The sequence below is a fragment of the Dendropsophus ebraccatus genome, chromosome 13, assembly GCF_027789765.1.
Source record: "Dendropsophus ebraccatus isolate aDenEbr1 chromosome 13, aDenEbr1.pat, whole genome shotgun sequence".
Lineage (NCBI taxonomy): Eukaryota > Metazoa > Chordata > Amphibia > Anura > Hylidae > Dendropsophus > Dendropsophus ebraccatus.
Genome location: NC_091466.1, coordinates 39,772,031 through 39,797,943, shown reverse-complemented (window position 1 = coordinate 39,797,943; position 25,913 = coordinate 39,772,031). Strand labels below are relative to the sequence as shown.

At 44.0% G+C, this 25,913-nt stretch overlaps 1 protein-coding gene across 6 annotated transcripts in view; it reads right to left on the bottom strand.

Moving 5' to 3' along the window:
* The window catches only part of KLC1 (kinesin light chain 1), a 70,819-nt gene that overhangs the window by 18,182 nt on the left and 26,724 nt on the right, over positions 1–25,913 (bottom strand). For 2 of the 6 annotated variants that reach the window (XM_069951175.1, XM_069951179.1), the window contains exons 2-13: positions 19,381–19,642; positions 17,952–18,182; positions 16,284–16,362; positions 14,407–14,632; positions 13,607–13,694; positions 10,228–10,329; positions 5,950–6,123; positions 5,505–5,604; positions 5,331–5,380; positions 4,257–4,321; positions 3,068–3,176; positions 738–908 (exon numbers count right to left, since the gene is read on the bottom strand). In XM_069951175.1, coding sequence (XP_069807276.1) covers positions 738–908; positions 3,068–3,176; positions 4,257–4,321; positions 5,331–5,380; positions 5,505–5,604; positions 5,950–6,123; positions 10,228–10,329; positions 13,607–13,694; positions 14,407–14,632; positions 16,284–16,362; positions 17,952–18,182; positions 19,381–19,641 — 1,656 coding nt within the window. In that variant the 5' untranslated portion in view covers position 19,642. The remainder of the gene's footprint in view (positions 1–737; positions 909–3,067; positions 3,177–4,256; positions 4,322–5,330; positions 5,381–5,504; positions 5,605–5,949; positions 6,124–10,227; positions 10,330–13,606; positions 13,695–14,406; positions 14,633–16,283; positions 16,363–17,951; positions 18,183–19,380; positions 19,643–25,913) is intronic. The other 4 variants (XM_069951177.1, XM_069951180.1, XM_069951176.1 and 1 more) reach the window with 3 other exon arrangements.

The following is a 25,913-nucleotide window of genomic DNA, read 5'->3' as shown; positions in this document are numbered from 1 at the left end:
GATGACTTAAGTATCTGTGGTACTCCAGCAAACCCCCTTCAGGGCTCAGATGCAACACCAGGCACAGCCACTACTTAAAAGGGTAATCCAGTCTTAGAAAAACATAGCCGCTTTCTTCCATAAACAGCACCTATCCTGTCCTCAGTTTGGGTGTGGTTTTGTACCTTAGTTTCATTGAAGTGCATGGAGCTGAACTGTAATACCACATACAACCTGGGGACAGGGGTGGTGCTGTTTTTGCAAAAAAGCAGCTGTGCTTTTTCTGATCCTGGCAGCACTGCTTGATAAGCATTTACGGGGACTCAGCACTCCCCACTTCAATCAACTGACTGGCAGAGGTGCTGGGAGTCATATCCCCAACCAAAGTGATATTGATGACATCTCCTAAGAATATCCATATTCTAAAAAATCTAAGATAACATTACCATAAGTGCTGTGAATGGTAAAATAATCTAAGCAATGGGATTGAGCGGTGAAGATATGGATATTCTATCCTAATGGCGATTCAGGTGAAACATAACCCAGGACAGTCAATCAGCATCACAGGAGGAAGAGAAGAGGTCAGATGAGAGATTACGCAGATATCAATGTATCAGGCAGGTGGTTTTGCTGTATTATTCTGGTTATTACAATACAGATTATAATAGCATGCAAATTGTGTTAATGTGTTTTAGGATTGATCAGAACGGCGATATTGTCATCCAGGATTTGCCCTGTGCACTGTGTACTGTACTTACCCCGTTCCACTCTACGCTCATACTCACTTCCTCCCCTCCGTCAGGACCGCTCTCGTACTTTACCACATCCAGGCTCTCTCGGCTCCTCCTTTTCTCAATGCTTTCTGGATCGTTTAACACTTCAGCCACTCGCTGCTTGTGGACATTGTCTAGTCCCTGTGAGACAGGACCCTTGCGTTACAAGTAAAAGGAAAAAGCCCCTGAGATGTAAGTAAGGAAGGCAGAGAGTGACGTATAATGTCAAGGCCTGGAAAGGAAAGCTTGTTTTCTTTCCAGGAGGCATGCATCTTAAGACACAGAAACCTTGACATTTTCATTTTAACATTCCACAGAGCATGTACGAGAACACAGGTGATACATGCAGCTGAAACAATGTGACGGCCATATTGCTGAAAAACACTGTGATACTGTAATAAGCATGAATACAGAAAACTGCTATACTATTAGTCACCGTTCGGTTCCAGGGTCCTCATCTAAATAAGTTTAAACACTAAACACTAAAATCTTGTAATGCACATGCTCAGATGCTTTTGCACTAAGTTTGCAAAAACCTCAGGAATGTTTTTTGTTTTTTTTGACAAACGTAAAGTTGTCCAGGATTATAAATCTTTCTATGCGGTTTTTTTTTTTTTTTGGGGGGGGGGGGGGGGGGGGGAGAATAAAAATTAGTCATTGGTTGGCTGAGCATGCCAAGATGGCTCATCCTGAAAGCAATAAGAGACATGACCAGATGAGGTCATACTGGGAGATATATATAACTGTATGTCCACAAACTACTCCTTTAACGTGACTATATAGTGTGAATGTACATCAACTGAGCCATCCAATGTAAAGTGAGATTGATATTCTTCCTGCTTTTCAGGGCAGGTCTATTCTATTCTTGCATTTGTCGGGCTGAAAATTATTCCTGGCTCATCCAGTGTTCCATATCAAACACAAAATCCAAGTGATGCTGAACAACAAACTGATGAGTGCATGCAAATACAGCCACACTACTAGAACATAAAGAAAAATAAACACCACAGAACACCACAAACATAAAACAATCTGAAATTACACAAAATAATAATAAAAAGTACTGCAACACATCAAAATGACCATGTGACTTTTATACTACAAGGGTATATTCACATGTAGCATATTTGCTACTGATGCCATGGATAAAATGCTGCAATGTGCAATTTGATGCTGTGTTAAACAATATAAATATATAGCCAAACACAGCATTAAACCCACAGCATAATCATATACACTGCATGTGAATGTACCCTCAGTGTTTGTTTTTCTAAGCATTTTTGGAAGTGTCCCTGTTGTAAGCGGCTACATTTGGGCTATACCATATGTCAATATGAGACTATTGAAGTCTGATCAGGGGAACCAGTAAGGAGATGACCACCTTACTGTGCACTCCTCTGCCTGCTCCGTATCTGTCTGACCTGGATGGCCCCATAGCCTTGCATTATGCGGCCATCCAAGTCACATAACACAGCGCTGGAAGAGAACATGCTGAGCGCAGACTTCACCTAGCTCGTTCTCCTGACCCCTTAACATAAAAACTTTTGAAAGTTTTTTGCTAATGACAGCTACTCTTTAAACCCAATAAGTTACTGCATCTTTGCAAATAAACCACATATTCTATGCTACATTATTAGTGAGTGTTTTCTTAGGGATGTAGCTATAGGTTATAAGTTAACCAATGCTCAGTTCACATCTGAATTGAGGGCTGTGTCTATCTGCATTTTTTTTCTCTTTAAAGCTAGTCCTCAAGTTTTAAAAATATGCCATACAAAACACCTGTGATAATACCAGATGAGTATAATTATAATCACCTGTGAAATACTAAGAAAATCCTCAAAACATGGCCTGGTTGGTTGGTGGGCCTTAAAGGGGTACTCCGGCGGGGTGGGGCTTTTTCCCCCGATCTGGCCTGGGAGGAGGTGGCCGAGGGCAACGACGTCCACTCACCTCCTCGGTTCCAGTGGACCAGAGCACCGGGGAGGTGAGTGGACGTTGTTGCCCTCAGCCACCTCCTCCCCGGCCAGATCGGAAAAAAAGCCCCCCCCCCCCCGCCAGAGTACCCGTTTAAGGACTGGAGCTGAGAAACACTGCCTTAGAAGATCCTACCCAAATCAATAGGGTTCATATTTTGTAAAAGGCTCAAGAAGCTTTGTGTTGTGTGTCTAACATATTTCGAGAGGATATGCACACATTATATGTAATTTTTAGGTTCTAGTGCCAGAATATTACGGTTTCCTCTCAGTGTCAGTACCTAACAGGGTGTCGCAGGAATGAAGCATTCACAAAATCACAGACATGCCAACGCCACTTACCTGCTTCCGTGACCTCATTGCTGCTTCTTCTAGCGTTTCAGCTGCTTCAAACTTGCCCTGACGTCTATAAAGTGCTCCAAGGTTTTTCAGTGTTGTGGTCACTGTGGGGCTGAAAACAGAGTTGCAAAGTTATGTACCGACTAAATCTTTTTTGTAGATTGTGTCCTGAGATTTCTAATCCAGACATCTCCTATAATCAACTAATCAGGCTAGAGACGGCCCCTTTAAAATTTAGGCTTCAACCAGCAATAAGCTGATCGGCTCATTTTTCCCAAAGCAGGCTCATAGATGGGACCCCCCACCTCCCGTATAACACCTATAAGACCCAAAAGGGAATAGAAGGAGGGTTACCTACATAGAATCATCCTCACCATCTATAGGCTCCAGCAAAGCCTAAAGTAAGAGGGTATCTACCATGTTCATGCATCAGTGCACCATGTAACCCTTTAAATGAACAACCTCTTTAAGGGTAGCTTCACACACAACGTATCGCAGTGGATTTTCTGCTGCGGAATCCGAAGCAGATTAGATCTAAATAACTGAACACCGCATCAAATCTGCATCATCAAATCTGCTGCATATCTTCTGCGGATCCGGTGTGTGTGAAGGCACCCTCAAAAGGGAACCCAACAGCAGGTGAGGGACATTTATGTAAGGTTTACCTCATTATGCTAATAAGGGTGTTTGGCGCACCAGGACGTACTCTGCGCACAGATCTGTGCAAACACCCTAAAGGCCCTATTCCACCAACAGATCTCTATGTACCTCCAGAATTGTAAAGTGCTGCGGAATCTGTTGGCGCTATATAAATAAAAATTATTAATATTATTATTATTAACAGATCTGACGACAGATTATCTGCCAAAGATTTGAAGCCAAACCCAGGAGTGGATTTGAAAAGAGGAGAAACCCCAGTCTTTACCTTATGACCTGTTCTCTGATTATAGTCTGTTCCTGGGTTTGGCTTCAAATCTTTGGCACATAATCTGTCGTCAGATCTGTTGGTGGAATAGGGCCTTAACTCTAGCAAATCTCCAATGCAGAACGCTGGATGAAAATTTATGAAGAGGTGGGTGGTTTGCGTAACGTATCACCCAAACACCCTTTTTAGCATTATGATAAAAATGTTACATTTCACATAAATGGCCAAGTCACAACAGCAGCAGGAGCTTGCACTCTACAAACATACCTGTCAACTTTACATGCTTTATACCAGCCTCCATATTCTCCATATGTGCCATCCTTTTGTTTCCCCTATGATACAAATAAGTTTATGGTCAGATCAAGTATTTGATATTTAAAAAAATATAATCATCAAAAGGTTGTGTTGTAATGTTCCTGAGCTCCATCAGTATAACAAGTTTAACCATGTGTTTAAAATTTGTTTCCAATGACTCCAGCTAAAACACTCAGCACCCTGCACTACACTGAGATCGGAGGCAGAAAAAGCTGATGCTGCTCCCTGTGTAGCGGCAGTGTTGGGATACTGCAACCTTATCCTCCCGTGGATAGGCTGTTAGTAATTAGAATATGACCGTGCTGGAGGATAATAGTTACTTTCTGGCCTCTTCAAGTTGGATTCTTCTACAATCTTCGGCAGTCAATTTGCATCTTTCAACACATTTCTTATGGCCCTGTTGACTATTTGCAACATAAAGTTTGATGGGACATGGCATTATTTTCATATTTCAAAGACATTCAGGTCTCGTCAGAGTGTGACATCTTCTTTTGTCCCAAGTCTACAGCGAGGAGGCTAGACGTCCTCCTTTTCTATGTACTTGTATGAGATCGTGAAGTCCAGCTTATGTAAACTCTGGACAGTCGGGGGAGAGGTCATGTGGTGCCAATGAGACGTGAACAGCACTATAACAGACATAATGCTGCACTGTGCGACTTCAATCAGGCCAGGCAAATATGTGATTAAAAAAAATAATAAACTTCTTTAAATCTTTTTGACCCACTTTGCCTGAAAAAACTCATAATAATCGTATATATACCTTAATAGGGTTTATATCTTTTACACTCTCCTTAGCACTCCATTACACAAATGCACATCACCTGGAATGCTTAAATCCCCAAAAAATTCAGGTTAATAGAGCTTTAAGTTGGAAAATGCATAAATGAGGATGATCTCTGAAAATACTCACTTGCCTAATAATTGTACACACAGAGTAGCACCAATTTATAGTATTGTACCAAATTACAGTATACCTGGTATAAATGTATAGGGTGTATAGTGGGTTTTATTGATGGTAAAACTTACTTTGAATTTTTCTCTTTCTTCAGCGTGCATCCAGATCGGTTTATTTTCATCTACAATAGAAACGAAAAGTAATCATGAAGACTACAACACAGTTGTGGCGGCATTTCACATACATGTCCTGAAACCTGACCCACTTTACACATAAAGCACCTTAGCACAGTGTTTAATTCATACCATCAACAGATCCAAATTCCCTTTCATGTGCTCGTGTCAGGATCTCCTTGTACAAGGTCTCAGCCTGCTTAAACTTGCCTTGTTTCAGATAACAAGAAGCCTGGAACATGGAAACAGAATATTAGAGCTCAATCATGGCTGGAGGACACTAGAACTAGAGATGAGCAAACCGGGTTCGCGTTTGAGTCGAGTCGATCCGAACCCGAACGTTCGGCATTTGATTAGCTGGGGCTGCTCAACTTGGATAAAGCTCTAAGGTTGTCTGGAAAACATGGATACAGCCAATGACTATATCCATGATTTCCACATAGCCTTAGGGCTTTATCCAAGTTCAGCAGTCACCGCTAATCAAATGCCAAAAGTTCGGGTTCGGATCGACTCGAGCATGCTCCAGGTTCGCTCATCTCTACACAGAACACAAAGGCTGGCATTCTCCTTAACTTACCAAATTGTTCTTAGTTTTTGCCACGTTTGGATCGTCTGGTCCCAGTTTAGTCTGATAGATCTCCAGTGCTCGCTGATAGTAATACTCCACTTCTTCATATTTGCCTTGGTTCTGACACAGCAATGCCAGGTTGTTCAGTTGCTTTGCCACATCTGGGTGGTCTTTGCCCAGCACCTTAAACAAGAATAAGACGTCAAGACAGTTGTCCCTTATAAGGCCCCCTATACACTTCAGAGAGTGCTACACTCTGCCTCTTAGTCAAAGGGCCCTATTACACCAACAGATTATCTGACAGATTTTTTCCCAACTCTCCTCTGTTCTGAATTAATGGCAACAACAGTCTCCTGCAGGTTAGGATGACATCTTCAGTAGCAGGGGCTGAAGTATGAGCTACTTGTACATGCTGCTTCCACCTGCACTAGAACAGGCTCGAGTGATTAGAGATGCAACCCTAGTCATGTTTTAAAGCTGGGATTCAACCTAGCCTGAGCAATGAGAAAGTGCCCTGGCTTCTCGACTGCGAACCTTTCACAACCCTTCCCCTACTGACGGCATCCTGCTGGTTCAGTAGTAGTATGACGTAGAAACAAATCGCCACTGCTTGAGATTTTGGATTTGGAGATACAGTGATGCCTAGGATTAGAAGCATAATTCGTTCCGGGACTGTGCTTGTAATCCAAATTCATTCTTAAACCAAAGCAAATTTTCCTATACAAAATTATTGAAACGCAGACAATTTGTTCCACACCCCCAAAATTATGATTTTTTATTTTGAATAACAGGTAAAACAAATGAAAAAAAAAAAACATTTAGAAAGCTAGATATGTCATATTATAAGTTACTGTACAGTATAGAAATCAGCATGTGGTGTAATATGTATAGTAAGTTCATAAGAATGAAAAAACAGCAGAAGTTTGTAGATACAGGATGGAACTTTAGATCCCCAAAATGCAGTACAATAGGCTAGAATAGAGAAGCAGGGCTACTGTCAGAGGTCTGTGTGGTGACATGACAGCAATGGGGAAGGAGTGTGTGTGTTCAGCAAGGACCGATCATGAAGTGGGAATCACAGGAGGACAGTGACAGAAACTTCTCTATACAGCAGTGTGAATGGCTGAGTGTGAGTGCAGGCCAAGCCTGAAGTGGATCTGCTATGATCTAGAAGGTGAGGGACACTTCTTGGGTCAGAGTACAGTGCTGTAGACCCCACTATGCAGACTATGCGACCGGGAGGAGGGACAGAGAGGTTGTGCCAGATTAAAGGGAACCTGTCACCCCCCGTGACTCTCCTGTCATTCTCTATGAGTGTTGGACTCACCTCTCAGCGAGCGCGCCGGGCTGCAGCGGCTGAGATCTCCGTGACCCGACCGGATCCAGAGGCGGGACCCGGCGGGATCAGGTGAGTATAGGGGGCTGTAGCGGGGGGGAGGGTCGGGAGCCTGTCACCCCGGCACGGGGGGGGGGGGGGGGGTTGACAGGTTCCCTTCAATGCATACACAATCCAGGCCACTCCCGTTGGGCACGGGGCTGTAAGTATAAAAGTTGTTTTTAGGACAATAACTGCATCACCTGCCGAACGGAACGTACAACAGGTCTTGGATTAAAAGCAGCTATCCGGAGGTACAAGTTGTTTGGGGGGGGGGGGGGGGGGGGGCAGAGTGTGGGTACAGAGTCGCTTTAATATGTTCATCGGGAATTTGTACTTTTTATTGATATATAAGTGGTTCAGGGCACTGGATGCCATACTTCACAGCTCAGTGTCAAAATTTACCCACTTCTTCATGAATATTCATTGAGCCTTTTGTGACAAGTGGCCTGGAATTACATCGCTGCAGAACGTGCTACAAACATTCTTGAATGGGAGGCACTGATCAGGGCACTGAGGGGGTAAAGTGCCATAAACAGGGCAATTACCCAAAAACGGTGATTTAGATAATCATAACAACAACAGGTTAGTAACCAGTATTCCCTGCCCTATAGGGCAGGTAACATTACATTTATACACTTTAAAACAAGATTCAGTATTGTGGCTCTAGTCACAATCGAGACCAAGCGATAGCTAGTTTAAGTGGCAGCAGTATAAAATTGCACCCCTTACTTCAGCCTGTGCTACTAAAGGAATCATACTGTGTCCTAACCAACACAGGCTTGTGCTGTCAATCAAGATAAGAGGCGAAGAAGTTGCCAAGGTTTGCAGCAGAGAATCCAGGAATGCCCTGTGGCAACCTGTCAACATATTAGCATACACCACATGAGTGAGTAAAACTTTATTTTCTCAGTTATCCTAGCAGTGTGACTGGCAACCTAGGTATGATAATACCCAATTCTAGTATTGTGGTCACAGACTTTAGTGTATACATTGCCTCCCACCAGCTACTGGCAGATGTCAAGAGAAAGCTGCCTGCACTACAGTGACAATGAATCCAGATGCTGTTTGTTCTGTTCCCTGTGTAGAGGTGGATAGGCTTTCAATTGTTTTATCCTAGACAACCCCTTTAACCATGAAGTTTATTCCACAAAACATACTGTAGATGATTTGTTTACGGCCAAACAGACTATTTGTATCTTACGTGTAGGAAACCTTTAGGGTACAAACACAGACGACTGATCCAAAGGATTTCTCACTGCGAATTTGCAGCCAGATCTGCTGCGGATCCCTGCTCTGTAATCTCTATTGGCAGACACACATCCTGCTGCAAGTATGTCGGGAGATCGTCCCGTTAACAGCCTGCCGGCCGGAGCATATACATTACCTACTCCGCCATCCGGCTTGCTTCGGGGGTTCCTGGCTACGCATCCCACTCAGCCAATCAGTGTGCTGCCCTGCCGCAGCACCAGGGCTGTGGAGTCGGAGTCGTAGAGGCGGAGCTAGTTTTGGCTAAAGTCAGAAAAAAATGTACCGACTCCAGCTTTAAAAAAAATCTTTAGATTTTAGAATTTAGAATTGAGTTTTGATATGAATTTTATAAGTTTTGCTCATCAATATATCATGAACAACATTCTAATAGGACACTGGTCCTATTAGATAAGGGTGGTCGGGGAAAAGTTGTCAGTCACTATTTAGCAGTTTGTTTCTGAGTTGTAAGAGTTCATTTTTGTGGGGGGGGGGGGGGGGAGGAGATCTGTGCTGTTCTCTTCCTGGATGTTGGATGACTGTATATGAGCAGCAGTGTAATATGGAGATACCCTGTGTCATATAGAGGAGGTAAGTAGTGTAGCAGTAACCTCTGTCCTCAATGTGGTGTTTTTCTTCAGTGTTCTATCGTGGAGGCACTCCGTGGCAACAGGCTAGAGATATCTGGCTATCCCGTGTTTTGAGCCTCGCAACCGCAACATGTTTTGCTTGTTTAAATTTTTGGGGGCATCAGTGGAGACTCTTGATTGAGTACTTGGAATTTTTTCACTGATCTTCTTGAGTTCAGTGATTACTGTGTTTTGTTGGTTGATTTGTCATTGGCTCAACTAGCCAGAATCCTACTCCACACTGACGAGGGGCAAATACCCCGAAACGGCTGTCTGTGGATGGATGCCTGCCTTGGCAAGCCCTTGTCATGATCACAATACTCGCACCTTGAGTAGGACGTTGGCAAAAAGGGGCCACCCTGTTGTTTCCCTATTTATGTTCCAATACTCGCAACCGAGTGAGACTTAAGGGGCTATCTATCAGGGTGGTGTGGTGCTCTCCCCTTCGTGGAGGCCCTCCATGGCAACAGGCTAGAGATATATGGCTATCCCGTGTTTTGAGCCTCGCAACAGAGGCTCCAAGGACTCTTGTTTTGCATGTCAGTGTTCTATGGCTGCAGCAGGCTGTGTGTGTATGCTATGGCTGCAGCAGGCTGTGTGTGTGTGTGTGTGCGCGCTATGGCGTGCTGAACCAGTGTGATAAATAACTCCCCTGGTATATGACTGGCCATTTATGAAGGAGCAGGAGTCGGAGTCGGTCCTGATAAAATTCAGGAGTGGGAGCTGCTGCTTACTGACTCCACAGCCTTGCGCAGATTTGCTGAGCAGGACGTCCACCCAGGAACCCCCGAAGCAAGCCGGATCGCAGGTAATGTATGTGCTGCGGCGGGGGGCTTCAAGGGGCGGTCTCCCAACATACTCGCAGCAGGATGTATGTTTCCCCATAGAGATTACAGAACAGGAATCTGCAGCGGATCTGTTGTGTGTGTTTGTACCCTTACTTCGGTTTCAGAATCTGTGCACTGCATATATAAGGATTCTTAAAGCACTGTTCTCCAATTACAGTGTTCTACATGTAGTCATAATGTGACTTACCTTTTCCCGGATCTCCAAGGCCCTCTTACACAATGGTTCTGCTTCCTTGTACTTTCCCCGCTTCCCATAGAGTACAGCCAGGTTATTAAGGGTGGCGGCAACCTGCAAATTGTAAGATGCCTCTTAATATCCACAGGCAGGAGTCTAAGCACAATCACATCAAAGTACAAAGAGTCTCCAAGGACAAAGCGCAGAACGATGAAGAAAAATCAATTCAGGCCAAGATGTGATAAAAGACGAAATTAGCATTAAAAGGGCAGAAGAGATGCTCATCTGTCACGTATTCATTTGGACTCAATAAAGTGACATCACACCACGAGAGAACACCATTAAAATCAGAGCACAACAATGGAAAGCTACAAGCAGCAAAAATTAACTATTGATTATACAATCTGGAGACTGGACATAACTAGTGGGCATTTGTGGCAAGCTCATACTTTCAGGACTATGGCTCCATTGGTTCTGAGGCCACTATATGGCTATAAGTCATCAATAACCTCAATGTTTGTTAAAGGGAACCTGTCACCAGGGCCATGGGCATAGAGAATGACTGCTCTATCCATTCTCTATGGGCATCAGACTCATCTCTGCAGCTCGCGTGCACGGCTTCGGGCGCTGATATCTTCGTCCCGGAACCGGCTCCAGGTGCAGGACTCGCCGGAAAGGGTAAGTATTATCTGCTGGCTATACAGACGTGCCGACTGGTATATAATTGCATTTCTGTAATTAGGGAGAATCTTCCCTTAGAAATCAGCATTGTGCCATTCCTTTATTATTCCTTTAGGAAACCATTCAACTTGTCAATAGTATGTGACAGCGTCAGCACAATTTAAACATTGTGTGAGTAGAGACAGTCATAGGGCATAGCCAATTTTTTTTGCATACATTTTTAAGAGGAGTTACCAAGGAACAGCACAAGAGACAAGAGTTTTAAGAAGCATTGCTCTCTAATTGGGAATTTAATGGGAATATGGGTATTTACTAAACAGACTAAAGAGGAGAGGCGGTGGGCCCTCTTTAAAGCAAAACTGTCAGTTAAATTTTCAGAAGTAAATAAATATAAATAGTACAAGCGATTTTAAGAAAATCTAATATATTTTATTAAGCAAAAGAGTTTCCTTCTATACTCAAAAAGCTGTTTTCCTAGCTCCCCCCTCACTTCAGAAGAAGTAGGATTTCTGTGTCCATTATGCTTTATGGAGAGGGGAGCGGTCAAGGAAATGAGTGAGCATGGAAAGGAGAAAAGGCAGCACTGTACAAAACACTTCATCCTGCAATCTTCTCTCACCAAGCTCCCAGATAAGTACTGAGCTTTCTGATCTCTGAATCCAGCGTTTCATGTGCCCAGTCGGTCTGTAAACTGTATAGCTTCTTGCCTCCTCTTCCTGCTCACTTATCTCTTTCGGCCCCTCCCCCCTCCATAGGTTATAATGGCACTCAGCAAACCTGTCTTCACTTTGCTCCTCTGTAATGAAGACAGCTTGATGCCTGATAATGCACAGATAAGAAGCAAGTGGGGCTGAAAAACTGCTTTTTGAGTACAGAAAGAGGCTTTTTTGCCTAATAAAAAAAAAATGAAATAACAGCCCATTTTAATCCTGTAAAATCAGTGAACGTCCAAGCCGATTAAAAATTAACAATTTCAGATTGTGGGACATAATAAATTTACAGCGGCAAAGTTCAGACAAAAGGAGGAGCTCTTCTCATTGTATGGTGGTCTAAGGATATATTCACATGGCAGATTTGTTAAAGAAACTTCTGCAACTGAAAACCAACTCATCTAAATAAGACTAGGAGTTTGTGGAGATGTTGGCAGAGACCAAAGATCGCTATTACTAAGGGTCCATTTACACAGAAAGATTATCTGACAGATTATCTGCCAAAGATTTGTAGCCAAAGCCAGGAATGGATTTGAAAAGAGGAGACATCTCAGGTTTCCTTTATGACCTGATGTCTGTTTATAGTCTGTTTCTGGATTTGGCTTCAAATCTTTGGCAGATAATCTGTCACATAATCTTTGTGTAAATGGACCCTAAGTAAATGGGATTGCACTGCAAACCTAAAGTAGCAGCAGCCCAACAGTTGCAATGAATTCCTCAAGGATGGCTTTCTTGTGACTGTTAGATTGCAGTTCTTGCCACCTGCGAGTCGCAACAGGACTCCAGATTCAGCGACCTTAGTTAAGATGCACCACAGTCCACACAGCCATCTTTGGTCATACAACCACTGTTGCGGTCAAAGTCATCTTGCAGCCCTAACATATGGGTTTTTTTTGCCGCAACTGCATGAATGTCTACAAGCCACATTTAGCTAAATGTGATGATCACAGACATGTCACCAAGGAATCTGCTGTATGTGAATATGTCCTAAAAATTAAACGGTAACTAGTGCTGGAGTAAAGGATCACTGCTTTAGGGTGGGTTCACACTACGGAAACCGTGCGGATAAGTTCTGGTGGATTCCGTTACTCGTACATGCTGATGGCGGCACGCATCTCTGCCCATGCCATAGACACAATTTCCCTTTTTTTCTGTTGAATGTGGGGGGGGGGGGGGCTACCTCCTGTTGGCTTGCACTCCACCCATGTCCCAAGGCTGATATAAAAGAGATCATTTGGCTACTATCTGCCCAGTTGTAGGCTTATTCAGCCCAGAAAAGGCCATTGCTAGTGTGAAAATGCTAGAGTAGGGACCGTGTCTCTGGGGACGCCTTAACGTGGTGACATGGTACACTCTGTTTGATCAAATAGTTTGCTAAGATCCTCACTTTTCAAAAAAATTTTTTTTGATATTTTCTTTTTTAATACATACAAAGCAGGTGTTTACAGCGTACGCTGGGAGGAGTATATACGGTAGGCCCTTGCACCTGTGGGTTGCTGTTAAACCTTTTGTTTTTTTTGTCTGTACTTAAGCCACAAGCAGCGTGCAACCTGCAGTGTGAACAGAGTCATAGATGTGCTGCCAAAATTTCCCCTTTTTTTTTTTTTTTTTTTTTTTTAACCATTCTATGGCCAGGCGGATTCCTCCTTCTGACAAAAGAACTGACATGTCAATTCTTTCAGCGGACAGTGAAATTGGCTCAGCCATAGCATGGAGTCCATGACACGGGCGGAGACACGCGCGGGTACGAGCGAAGGAATCCACCAGAACGGATTCTGTAGTGTGAACCCACCCTTAATGGAGAGAACTCTGCATATAGTGCTTATTAGAGGTGATTGGCAAGTGACTGGGAGACGTCTGGAGAACCCTACCTGCGGCTTCTAGGAATCAACCAAGGCATTAGAAATTTTTCCTGTTGAGTTTAATGTTAACATTTTACACAAATGAGAAAAGTTGAGAAGGGAGGATAAAATGACACAACACCAGAGAACATTACTGACCGCTGGGTGATCTTTTCCTAAGGTCTTCTCACGAATAGCTAGTGCATCATTTAACAGATTGGCAGCATCTTTGTACTTGTTCTGGTCCCTGGAAAACAATTATAACAGAAGGGTTAGTGACAGAATTAATGAGTGTTCATTTCTGACATTATCTGCTCATTTGCTCAAGTACTGTTGTACAGCTGTTGTTTTCCACCAAAGCAACCTCAGCAACACACAAGGCCACTAGGGATTCACTTAAAGGAAAGCAAGCTTGCACTTCCATGTCTTAGACGTCAATCTCTGCAAATGCACTTTGCAAACTGTACCTGTCGGTTAAGGATCAGTTGTACATAACTACTAGTGATCCCCACCAAGTCCTCACTTGGTTTACGTTGTCCATAGTGATGTTAACAGTCATGTGTCATGTCATAAAATAGCTCTAGGACTTTTATAATGATGGCGTATCTTGGGGCAGGCCATCAATATCAGAAGGAGTTCCAGCCCCAGGCACAGACGCTAACTTCTAGACATTGGCAAGGTTAAAGTCCCATCAGCCAGACTGCCCATAATCATATACCCATCCCTTATCCAGTTTATAGATGATAATGTGTTAATCTTTGCAAAACTCCTGTAAAAGAATTTCCCAGGAGTAGTCAATTCCCTCCCTACAGGGATGGATGCACATAGTATAAATCATAGTGCAAAAAGTGCCAAACCTAGATAATATATAACCCTATAGATAATGATTGCAATAAAGTTGTGTTTGGCTTTCGACACTAAATTTAAAACAAGTCATCTCTAAAATGCATGACCTTTACCTGTATACCAGAGCCAGTATGTTAAGCATCGTGGCGACATCTGGATGATCGTGGCCAGAAGTTTTCTCCAGGTCTTCAAGAGCTTGCTTACAAAGAGGCACAGCCACTTCATACCTGCCCTGGGATGCATACTGTATAACCAGGTTATGGAGGGTTCTTAATCGTGCCGGAATCTCATAGCCACCTTGCTGGGCAGCTGCGGCTGCACTGCTGTGGGGTTGTTGTACTGCAAACACCACACAAAAGTAAAATGTGTTTAATATAAAAACAGGGGTTACAAATACATCCAATGGCTTGTCTGCCATTCACTTTCATAACAGGGACATCAGTTAATGTGAGTGCATCCTTTACCGGGGTTGAACACGTTTATGTAGTGTGACATTACTGTGTGCATTATCATCATTACATTAAGCTTGCACTGTAACATCACAGTCTCAATTATCTCTGCATGACATCACAATCTTTTTAATCCCTATGCTGTGACATCACAGTCACAGTGATGTCTTTAAAGGGGAATTCCACGCAAGAGCTGAAAAATGAAATGCTGTTCCCAGAGTTACAAGTCTTTCTAAAAGCTGGACTAGATCCAAGATGGCGTCTGCCAGGAAACTACATTTGTCTACCACGAGGACACAGTGGGGCTGAGCACCTGTGCAGCTCTGCTGTGCCAATAGAAGAGATAGTTGTGCGGGCTGGGGGAAGGGTGAGGTAACGCAACTGAGGTGGAAGGAGATGGAGGATGAAGGAGACTGAGGGGGAGGAAGCAGAGTGGGATTCGACCTAGATGGAAAGAGATGGAGGATGAAGGGGACGGAGGAAAAGGGACAGAGGTGGGAGAAGATGGAGGGGGATATGACCTAAATGAAAGGAGATGAAGGAAAAGGGACAGAGGGGGGAGAAGACAGAGGGGGAAGGTCTCACAAAGACATGAAGAGGCACAGATACAAGACCAGAGAAACACTGATGCACATGGATCATGTTTCTCACGTCTCTGCAGTGGTCTGGGTTACATTACTACCCGGAACACTGCAGAGACAGAACATGTGAACCACATCTTCATGGGGATCTGCAATCTGCAAGCAATCACTACCAAATATATACACTATAGGGGAGATTTATCGAACATGGTGTAAAGTGAAACTGGCTCAGTTGCCCCTAGCAACCAATCAGATTCCACCTTTCATTCTTTGAAAAATGAAGGGTGGAATCTGGTTGCTAGGGGCAATTAAGACAATTCTATTTTACACCACTTAGATAAATCTCCCCCGATATGTAAATTAGATCAGCTCTGCTTCATAAGATGAAGTAGGCAGAAGCGCACACTCCTACTGGACGCATGGCCCACTAAAGGTCATGTCAGAGGGTCATGTGACCCCCTGTCTCTCAGTGGGCGGGGTTAAAATCGCTAACCTAGCCCACTAAAGAGACAGAGGACACATGATCCACGTCTTGGAAGGTGAGGGCTAGGAGGAAGGAGTTAGACTGAGTGGACTCTTTTTATTTCTTTTTTTGTGTGGAGAGGGGGTGATTCAGGAGAAATAGCCACAAAACAGCTCATAATACCCAATTATTTGCTTTTTAGCAACATATTGACCTAAGGGTGGGCTATTTAACAATACAAAAAAGACTGCCATTTCTGTGATGTGACATCACCACCTTCATTATGCCAGTACTAAGATGCTGTCTGTATTGTGACACTGCGTTTAGCTCCCCTATGATAGGATAATAGTGAGAATTACCCAAGTTCTGTCAAAACACTGCGTGCCTGTTCAGTAGTGTAAGAACATTAGGTGCTGCCCAAATGTTCCTCTGCCATATTAGATTATACATTCATAGTATGCTCTAGGTATTTGCGAATACAAATCAACTTTTCTTACTTCCTGGCCCTTGATCGTCGTCATCATTCGGGAAGAGGTCATCCAGAGGTTCCTTGGAGGTATCACTGTCTTTATCATCCTATAAAAAATGCAATTAAGACGACACGTTAAACACATTTCAATAAGCTACACGTAAGCCTAGGGTTACACGATGACGTTGTCCTCGACACACTGCATAGCCAAAATTTGCAATATTGCATCACAGTACGTGGAAGTAGGTGTGGTCACGCTGCTGCACACAAGTTGCCATAACACCCACAATGCTTTACCAAAATGCAAGCAGCCAATACTGCACGCAATGTGTAACGTGGGAAAAAAGTCACTATGCAGCCCCAACTTAAAACCTCTCTATAACATATTATATATATATATATATATATATATATATATATATATATATATATATATATATATATATATATATATATATACACATATACACACACATATATATATATACATACATACATACATACATACACACCAAATACAACTGACTTACATTTACAGAAATGACTTGCACCAATTTAGTTGCATCCAGGTGTCTGACGCGGGCTCGAGACGTGACGTCTCAGGTCCGCTCAGCCAGTCAGTGACGGAGGCGGGATCCGTTTCAAGTCCGCTCAGATCCCGTCTCTGTCACTGACTGGCTATGCGGACCTGAGACGTATTGTCTCGAGCACGCATCAGACATCACGAAGCGGCTGGGAACCGGAGCGCTGCGATGCGGGACCCGCCGCTGGAACCGGGAAGGTGAGTGGACATAGTTTCCCTCAGCCACCTCTTCCCCGGTCCCAGGAAAAAAATGCTCCCCTGCTGGAGTACTTCTTTAAGCTCCATTTACTTCAATGGAACAGAGTTTGAAACCCCACCCAATCAGGAGACAAGAGAGGGGGAAAAGTGGCCATGTTTTTGTAGCGCTGGATAACCCCTTTTAAAGTCAATGGGCTCTCCTGGGTAAAATGAGAACTAAGTCATTATAAAGCCAGATGCACAGTCATAATACAATATATTATTAGCCTCTATATTATACACATAGATCTGAACCCTGGTTGGGGGGCATCAATTAGGAGGTACAGGGCATCTGTCCTATGTTAAATAGTTCTGTTCAGAAATCCCTTTTAAAAGAGGTATCTCAACTTGTATCACATAGGCAAACTTGTAGGTCTCATAAAATTTACGATCAAGTAAAAGTTGCCAAATGCACTGAACTCTGATCAAATGGATTGGGACACTGTGCAATGAATGACCACTATCAGTACTGTAATAATTATTATTTTTTTTAAATAATTTTTATTTATATAGCGCCAACAGATTCCGCAGCACTTTACAATTCTGGGGGTACATACATAGACAGAAATCAGACATTACAGAGTTATACATATAATTATCCATACATGAGGAGTGAGGTCCCTGCTCGCATGCATCAGCTTACACACTGTGCAATGTGTTTGTTTTTTGACTAGTTTAATTTTTAAAGTGAGACACCAAAAAGTGAAAATGTAGTGTAAATTAAACATATAAAAACCTCCTTCTATGCAGTTTCTAGAAGAAACCAGTCGTGTCCTGTAATAAACATGCAGTAACCTAATAATGATTTATACTGAATAGGTCTATGACTAAACTAATTAAAAGGGGAGAGGAAGAGAGAAAAATGCAGTTACAAACCGATGGAGAAATGTCGTCATCATATTTTTTCAGCTGATTCATAAACTCGAGATGTTTCTTTTCCTCCTCCAGTTGGGCCACAGACTGTTCACTGCGCTGCAGCTTCTGCTGAGTGTTGGCCAGCTCATCCCGCAGCCACTGATTTTCCTGGCACAGCCGGCGGACCTGGGCTCTCAGTTTTTGTTTCTCAGACTCAACTGCATTCAAGTGGTTCGATAAGGCCATCATAACCTGTAATACAAAAATCAGAATTACAGCCAACACAAACACATTCATTTTATAAGCAGAGATGCAATGCAGTTTGTGCAACACTGCAAAATTAGCCAGGTGACTTGTGTCAAGGCCAAGTGTCCATGCTGCCCCAGCCTAGAACCTGTTAGCAGGTCAAGACAAACTAGAGTAAGTTGTCACAGGTCTCTTACACAGGGCAATACCTGCCTCAGGCTGCATCAAAATATCTTTTAGGAAGGGGGGGGGGGAAGCCACATACCCCAGTGCGCTGTCGGGCCGCCCCTTCAGTCACGCTTACCTATGCATATTTAATTATGCATAGGCAGTCTAGTCTTTGGTAGGCAAGGAACTAGCTCATTTACATATTTATTTTTTATTGAAGTTCTTAAAAATGGCCGGACAGACAAAGAAAAGATGGAAAGATGAAGTACGCGGCTGCAGGGAGATATCAGCAGGTTCACGCAAATTTTGATCCCTATAGGGGAAAAAAGTTCTGTTAAATATTTAGTGTAGCCTTAGACTGGGTTCCGGTCAGTATTTTAAGCAAAACTGCAAAAGACAAAAAGATCTGCACATTTTTCTATGCTTTGGGCTACTGGTTTGGGTCAAAATACTCATTAAAATGTGTTCTTTATGCTTTTTTTTTTTTTTTTTTTAAACCAAATCTAGGAACAGATCGTAAAATGAAGGACATTTATAAACCAAAGGCAGATATATCCATTTTTCTTGGTTTGATTCTTGGCTTTAGAATTAAAAACTGCATGTAAACACGTGAACACACCCTTAGGGCTTATTCCCACATTCCATGAAACACAGAACCTATGGACAGGGAAGCCCGCCTGGCATAGAGTATGCGTGGTTGCTTCATTACAGTGCTGCGAAGATTCAAAAACACTTTCCCCGCTCCTGGCATCATATTGATAAATGATGCTGGACGGGGATAGAGTCCACTACAGCGCTTCCCTGTCCTGTGTTTTACAGAATGTGTGAACACACCCTTAGCCTAACATTGCACAGGCAGATATCACAAGAGAATAAGAAAAACACTCAAACCTTTAAACGTATAGATAGTATGATGTAAGACAACAACATTTAAGAAGCCTGGGTTCTGTAAAACTGGTTTAGTGACCTAGCAGCTGCAACAGATCTACAGTACATACTCCCTGGTGGGAGGCAGGGCGGCGCACCATGCAATTACCTGTGCTTCACTTAACCCCAGCTCCAGCATCTCTAGAGACTTGCGGATCATGTTGGATTTCTCCTCCACCAGGTTGCTCTCGTCATCTTTCTTCAAGCACTTCAGTGTTTCCAGAAGGCTCTGCAGGATAGAGTTGTGCTCATTTTTCAAGGCTTCCAAGCCTTGGATCACCTGCTTGGTCTTAGAAATGATCTCATCTTGGGTGAGTTTCTCCAACTTATCTTCCTTCAGAAACACCATCGTGGACATGTTGTCATACATTCTGCAAAGAGAAGACCATCAGAGTCAATACCATTCACCAATTTAAAGGAGAAATGTCAACAGAAAGTGATCTATTATTTAAAGGGGATTATTTTGGTGGCTCTTGTCCACAGTGTGTGGTACTGCACTGAAGTGAATGGAGTAGCAATATTGTAGACAAGTTGGGTTTGTTTTAGAAGGAGCAATGTTATTCTAAACCTGGATAAGCCCCTTTAAATAAAGTTTAACCCAAATTTAAAAAAATTTGTTAATTTTTATTTCACCACATCTCTATAAAAATTTTTTTTTTTAAAGTCCCTCTTAAAGCAGTTTTCATTGTGGCCACTAAGCCTTATAATAAGCTAGGGCTGGGCGGTATACCGCAAAAATACAGATACAGTCACTGGCATCGGTTAACCGACCTCAAGCCAGGACGGTATCTGCGGTATTTTTGTATTTTTTCTGCTGCTCCTCCACCTCTGACATGCCGGCGTCACTGCACACACAGCACAACAACATGTGCAGGGACGCAGGTATCAGAGTGGGAGGTGGAGGTGCAGCAGGGCCCAGGTGACAATGCCGCCCGACCCGCCCCCTGCAGCCTTCCAGCCTAAGCACCCCCCGCCTGTCCGAGCGCCCTCACCCGTCCAGTCCCAGGCCCCGTCCCGCCGCACCTGTCCATCCATGCGCCCACCCGTCAAGTCCGGTCCCGTCCGGCGTCCCTGCACACACAGCACATTGACATTGCCCTCCCCGGCACCAGTCCCGTCCGAGCGGGGGGGCGGGGCGGGCGGCATTGTCACCTGGGCCCTGCTGCTCCTCCACCTCCCGCTCTGATACCGGCATCCCTGTACATGTTATTGTGCTGTGTGTGCAGTGAGGCCGGCATGTCAGAGCTGGAGGAGCAGCAGACCTGTAGTCCCCTCAGTAACAGTACAGGGCTGTAACATAGGAGGAATGAATGGGCTGCAGCAGGCAGGATAAGTTATTGCTGTGTGTGGCATCCTGCCTGCTGCAGCACATCCATTCCTCCTATGTTAGAGCCCTGTATTGTTACTGAGGGGACTACAGGTACTAGCATGCACCTCCCTGTATAATACACTCCTATCCGCCTGCCATCCCTATGTGCCCCCTTTAAAGTTACACACCCCTATCCACCCCCCCGTATAGTCATACACCCCTGTCCGCCCTCCCTGTATAGTCATACACCCCTGCCTCCCCCGTATAGTCATACACCCCTGTCCGCCCTACCTTTATAGTCATACATCCCTGTCCGCCCTCCCTGTATAGCCATACACCCCTGTCCGCCCTCCCTGTATAGTCATACACCCCTGCCCCCCCCATGTATAGTCATACACCCCTGTCCGCCCTCCCCGTATAGTCTTACACCCCTGTCCGCCCTCCCCGTATAGTCTTACACCCCTGTCCGCCCTCCCCGTATAGTCATACACCCCCGTCCGCCCTACCTTTATAGTCATACATCCCTGGCTGCCCTCCCTGTATAGTCATACACCCCTATCTGCCCCCCCCATATAGTCATACACCCCTGTCCGCCCTCCCTGTATAGTCATTCATCCCTGCCTCCACCGTATAGTCATACACCCCTGTCCGCCCTACCTTTATAGTCATACATCCCTGCCCCGCCCCGTATAGTCATACACCCCTGTCCGCCCTCCCTGTATAGTCATACACCCCTATTAGTCATACACCCCTGCCCCCCCGTATAGTCATACACCCCTGCCCACCCTCCCTGTATAGTCATACACCCCTGCCCCCCCCCCGTATAGTCATACACCCCTGCCCCCCCCGTATAGTCATACACCCCTGTCCGCCCTCCCTGTATAGTCATACACCCCTGCCCCCCCCCCGTATAGTCATACACCCCTGTCCGCCCTCCCTGTATAGTCATACACCCCTGCCCCCCCGTATAGTCATACACCCCTTTTAGTCATACACCCCTGCCCGCCCTCCCTGTATAGTCATACACCCCTGCCCCCCCCCCGTATAGTCATACACCCCTGTCCGCCCTCCCCGTATAGTCATACACCCCTGCCCGCCCTCCCTGTATAGTCATACACCCCTGCCCGCCCTCCCTGTATAGTCATACACCCCTGCCCCCCCCCGTATAGTCATACACCCCTGTCCGCCCTCCCTGTATAGTCATACACCCCTATTAGTCATACACCCCTGCCCCCCCCCGTATAGTCATACACCCCTGTCCGCCCTCTCTGTATAGTCATACACCCCCGCCCCCCCCCGTATAGTCATACACCCCCGTCCGCCCTCCCTGTATAGTTATACACCCCCGTCCGCCCTCCCTGTATAGTCATACACCCCTATCCGCCTCCTATCCCTATGTGCTGCCTGTATAGTCCTGTAACCCGATCCCAACCTCCTGTATAGTAATACACCCCAATGCATCCCCCCCCCCCCATATAGTAATACACACCCATCCCTCTGTATACCCTGTAGAGGCTGTATACATATATATATATATACAAACATACACACACACACACACACACGTCCAGGTCTCTACTGAGACCCCCTAATAATGACAAATAATAATAATGATAATAGACTAAACACGGGTTGCTGCTCAGTGAGTTCTTTTTTACTTTTTTAAATCAAAATATCGCCAGTTTGGCATGGCAAGTGGGTGTGGTTTGCAAAAAGGGGTGTGTCATTATTATCATTCAATAATTGTTACCGTGGCTACATGAGCGATAAACCGCGATATTCATTTAGGCAAATATCACCCAGCCCTATAATAAGCAATCTCTTCCTGTTCTGTATAGGAAACTTTACAGTAGTACAGTAGTAATCACAGGCAGACAATAAATGGTGACAGTGATATACAGGTAATGCAATGACCGCCATTCCCAATAGGTGACAGTCACATCTCTTCCCCTCTCCCTGCATAGGCCATGGAGCATGCCCACAACACACTAATATAGAAGTCAATGGCCCAGATTTAGTATAAGTGTTCAGAATTTTCCAGACAGATTTACGTTGGTGTTTTCTTGATCCCGATTACAGTCTTTGTAAATCTGGGTCAATGAGTCCATTCCAGACTACAAGCTTCCACAGCTTCCATGTGGCCCCTTGTATTACTGATGTACAGAGTGAGGCATCCAGCATTGCACTCCAATCACACAGAACAGGGAGGACTGAGCTGCACAGCCACTATGACACTTAAAGGGGTTGTGTCACAAAGAAAACTAGGTCTATAAGGTGCTGAATGTGACCACCATTAAAGCAAAAATTTTAAGTGACACTGTCACCCCCTTTTTGCATTATGACTTCTCTACACAGGTGTAAAAGGGTAAATTTTGCAGTTCTCATACTTTATTTTATATCATAAGTCATAGTGCTTGTTCCAGTAAAAAGTGATCTTTTATCATCTGCAGATTGTGCTACCTGGGCGGGGCTTCATGTCTGCAGCGCCACTTAGCCCTGCCCACATAGTCATAGCCCCACCCTAGGTTACGTCATCTATGCATCCATAGCGGCCATTGGAACAGGCCGGCTTAAAGGTCTAGGTCCCACCCCGACTAGGTCGGCTTGAAAATCGTTGTAAGAACATAGCCTAAGAGACATATTACAGAAATAATGAATAACCTCTTATTGTATTCTAGTATTCTAATCTACCCGAGTCTCTCAACATGGGGGGAGGGGGGGGTCTCTGAAAAAGGTTTGAGTATACTTGAGTCAATATTAGTGGCTGAAGTTGGATGCAGCCCTAGGGAGTCCGTAAGAACATGGATACAGCCTATGGCATGTTTTCCTGGACTCCCTAGGCCTGCATCACACTTCTTCCCCAACTGGTAATGAAATGCTGGACAATCGGAGTCAATCATGCTTAACTTGTTCTTCTATTCACTCCTTATCTGCAAAAGGGAAGGGTCCCAAAAACACATTAAATAACAGAAAATAAATGTGTTTATTCCCTGCTCATCCTACATTCACTAAATCAGGTTAATATTGGTAATTCTAGACATGTCATCTCGTATTATGGGAAACTAACTTACACTGCGCCTTCCGGCAGCTTTGCTCTGTCTATTTTTAGGACTGTAATATTAGTTCATGCATAATTACGGGAAGCAAGCTGTGTAATGTCCAGGCTTCTTAAAGGGTCAGGTCTTAAGAGACTTTGTTCAATAAAAAAATTCAAGAAAATTATTAATTGTAAAAAAAAAAAAAAACACGGAAAAGTGGGATTTTTTGTGGTCTGGGGTTCTGCATGACCAAATCTACCCCCACCCCCCTTCATCAGTAAAGGAAATGAATGAGCAGTCACAGAGAGACCAACACAGGACACTTGGAGGACACTTGTCAAGGAGATTATTATAAATCAAGCATCATCATTAAGGCAAAATGCGCACAGCGTTACATTTTGCAATAGGAAACCAGTGAGCATTAAAGGAAATGGGCGTTTGTAGTTATGCTGGAAACAAAAAAGGAGAAGTCTGGACGAGCATCTAAAATCTCCATACACAATAGATAAATAGGAAACCTATTGTGTACCGGGATTGAAATCTCTTAGAAAAAAAAATATTTTTTGAATGTACACAAAAACTTAAAAGTTTTATTTTATCTTTTTAATGTAAACCTATATTCACACACCTTTAGCGCAGGCCACGCCCAAGGCCCGCACTACAAATGTGCATCTGTAGTGCTCCGTGCTTCACTACTACTACATTGCCGCTTCATAAGCATAGCGATCCATGCTGCAAAATGCGGTTCGCATTGCAGCAGGTTCTGTGTGTTTGTGGCACCAATCGCGGCCCCGTACGGAAGTGGTCCTATGTTCTGTCCGTGGTTGCATGCCTGCAACTACAGACAGAACAACGGACGTGTGAATGTAGCTTAAGTCGATGGAAAATGTCTTAAAATGTATGGCATACAACAGCATCCATTTTTACCATTGTTTTTTTCATAGAACGGATGAACGGATAGCAAAATCGTGATGTGAACCTAGCCTAAGATACTAAAGGGAAACTGGAGCAGGCTTCTTCTAACCTGCCTAACTCTGAGATCTGTTCTGATGTCTCAGTATGCTTTGTGTTTAGGCCGTGATCTATTGTGAGGACCCCTGTCTCAATAGTGTGGGTGTTTTTTCTTTTCAGGTTTTGACACATTGTAATGTCAGCCCCGATTACTGGCTTTAATTGTCACTGTTTTATTACAGTGGTGTCATTATAGTGTGAATTTTATTAGGATGATCCAACATGGTTTCCCCATAGGTATTGACATTGATCTAAATCAAGATGATTGCAAAGATGATGAACTCATTTCAAGGTTGTGATTTAGTGTGATGAGGTCACAATAGCTGTTTTTATTAGGCTTTAGGCTATTCTAATGATGGTCACAAAATGGTATGGCAATATTTAAGAGTCTTCCGCTGTGATGTCACAGTAGTGTTACTGTTTATTTCTAGGCTTTAATCAATTGTGGAGTCACAGAACAATTTCTTTAATTTCTGGGCAGTGATGTCACTGATAATACTGTGGCATCACAAGGAATCAGAGCCTAGAAATTAATAAAAAAACAATGTTTAGATATTGTTTCTAATACTTTTGGATATCACTTTAACTAAAATAATAATCTTTAGACTGTAATCTGATGCCACAGTAATGTTTCTGAGATCACGTGCAATGTTATAATAGCACTCCTGTTTGCCTTAGGCTATTAAAAGAGGACCTGTCACCCCCCGTGCCGGGGTGACAGGCTCCGGACCCCCGTTAGAGCCCCCTATACTCACCTGATCCCACCGGGTCCCGCTTCCTGAGCCGGTCGGGTGACTGAGATCAGGTGAGTATAGGGGGCTCCAGCGGGGGGTCGGGAGCCTGTCACCCCGGCAGAGGGGGTGACAGGTTTCCTTTAACCATTGTGATGTCATTGTAGCAAATCTGTTGATTTCTAGGCTGTGATGTCACGTTGCTGAGGTATTTTTATTTTATTGGTGTGATCCAATGTGAGGTCACATTAGTATTTGGTATTCTTTACGCGGTTATCATACAGTTCTATTATAAGTGTGAGCTGTGGACTATTGTATCGTGACTACGTTTCGGTGATTGCTCCATTAACACAGGTGTGGGTGTTGATGAGGACAGAGCTGGAGATCACTCTGTCATGATTAAGTAAGAATGACACCACTGGACACTGTAAAAGGAGGCTGGTTCTTGGCATCATTGTTTCTCTTCTGTTAACCATGGTTATCTCTAAAGAAACACGTGCAGTCATCATTGCACTGCACAAAAATGGCCTAACAGGGAAGAGTATCGCAGCTA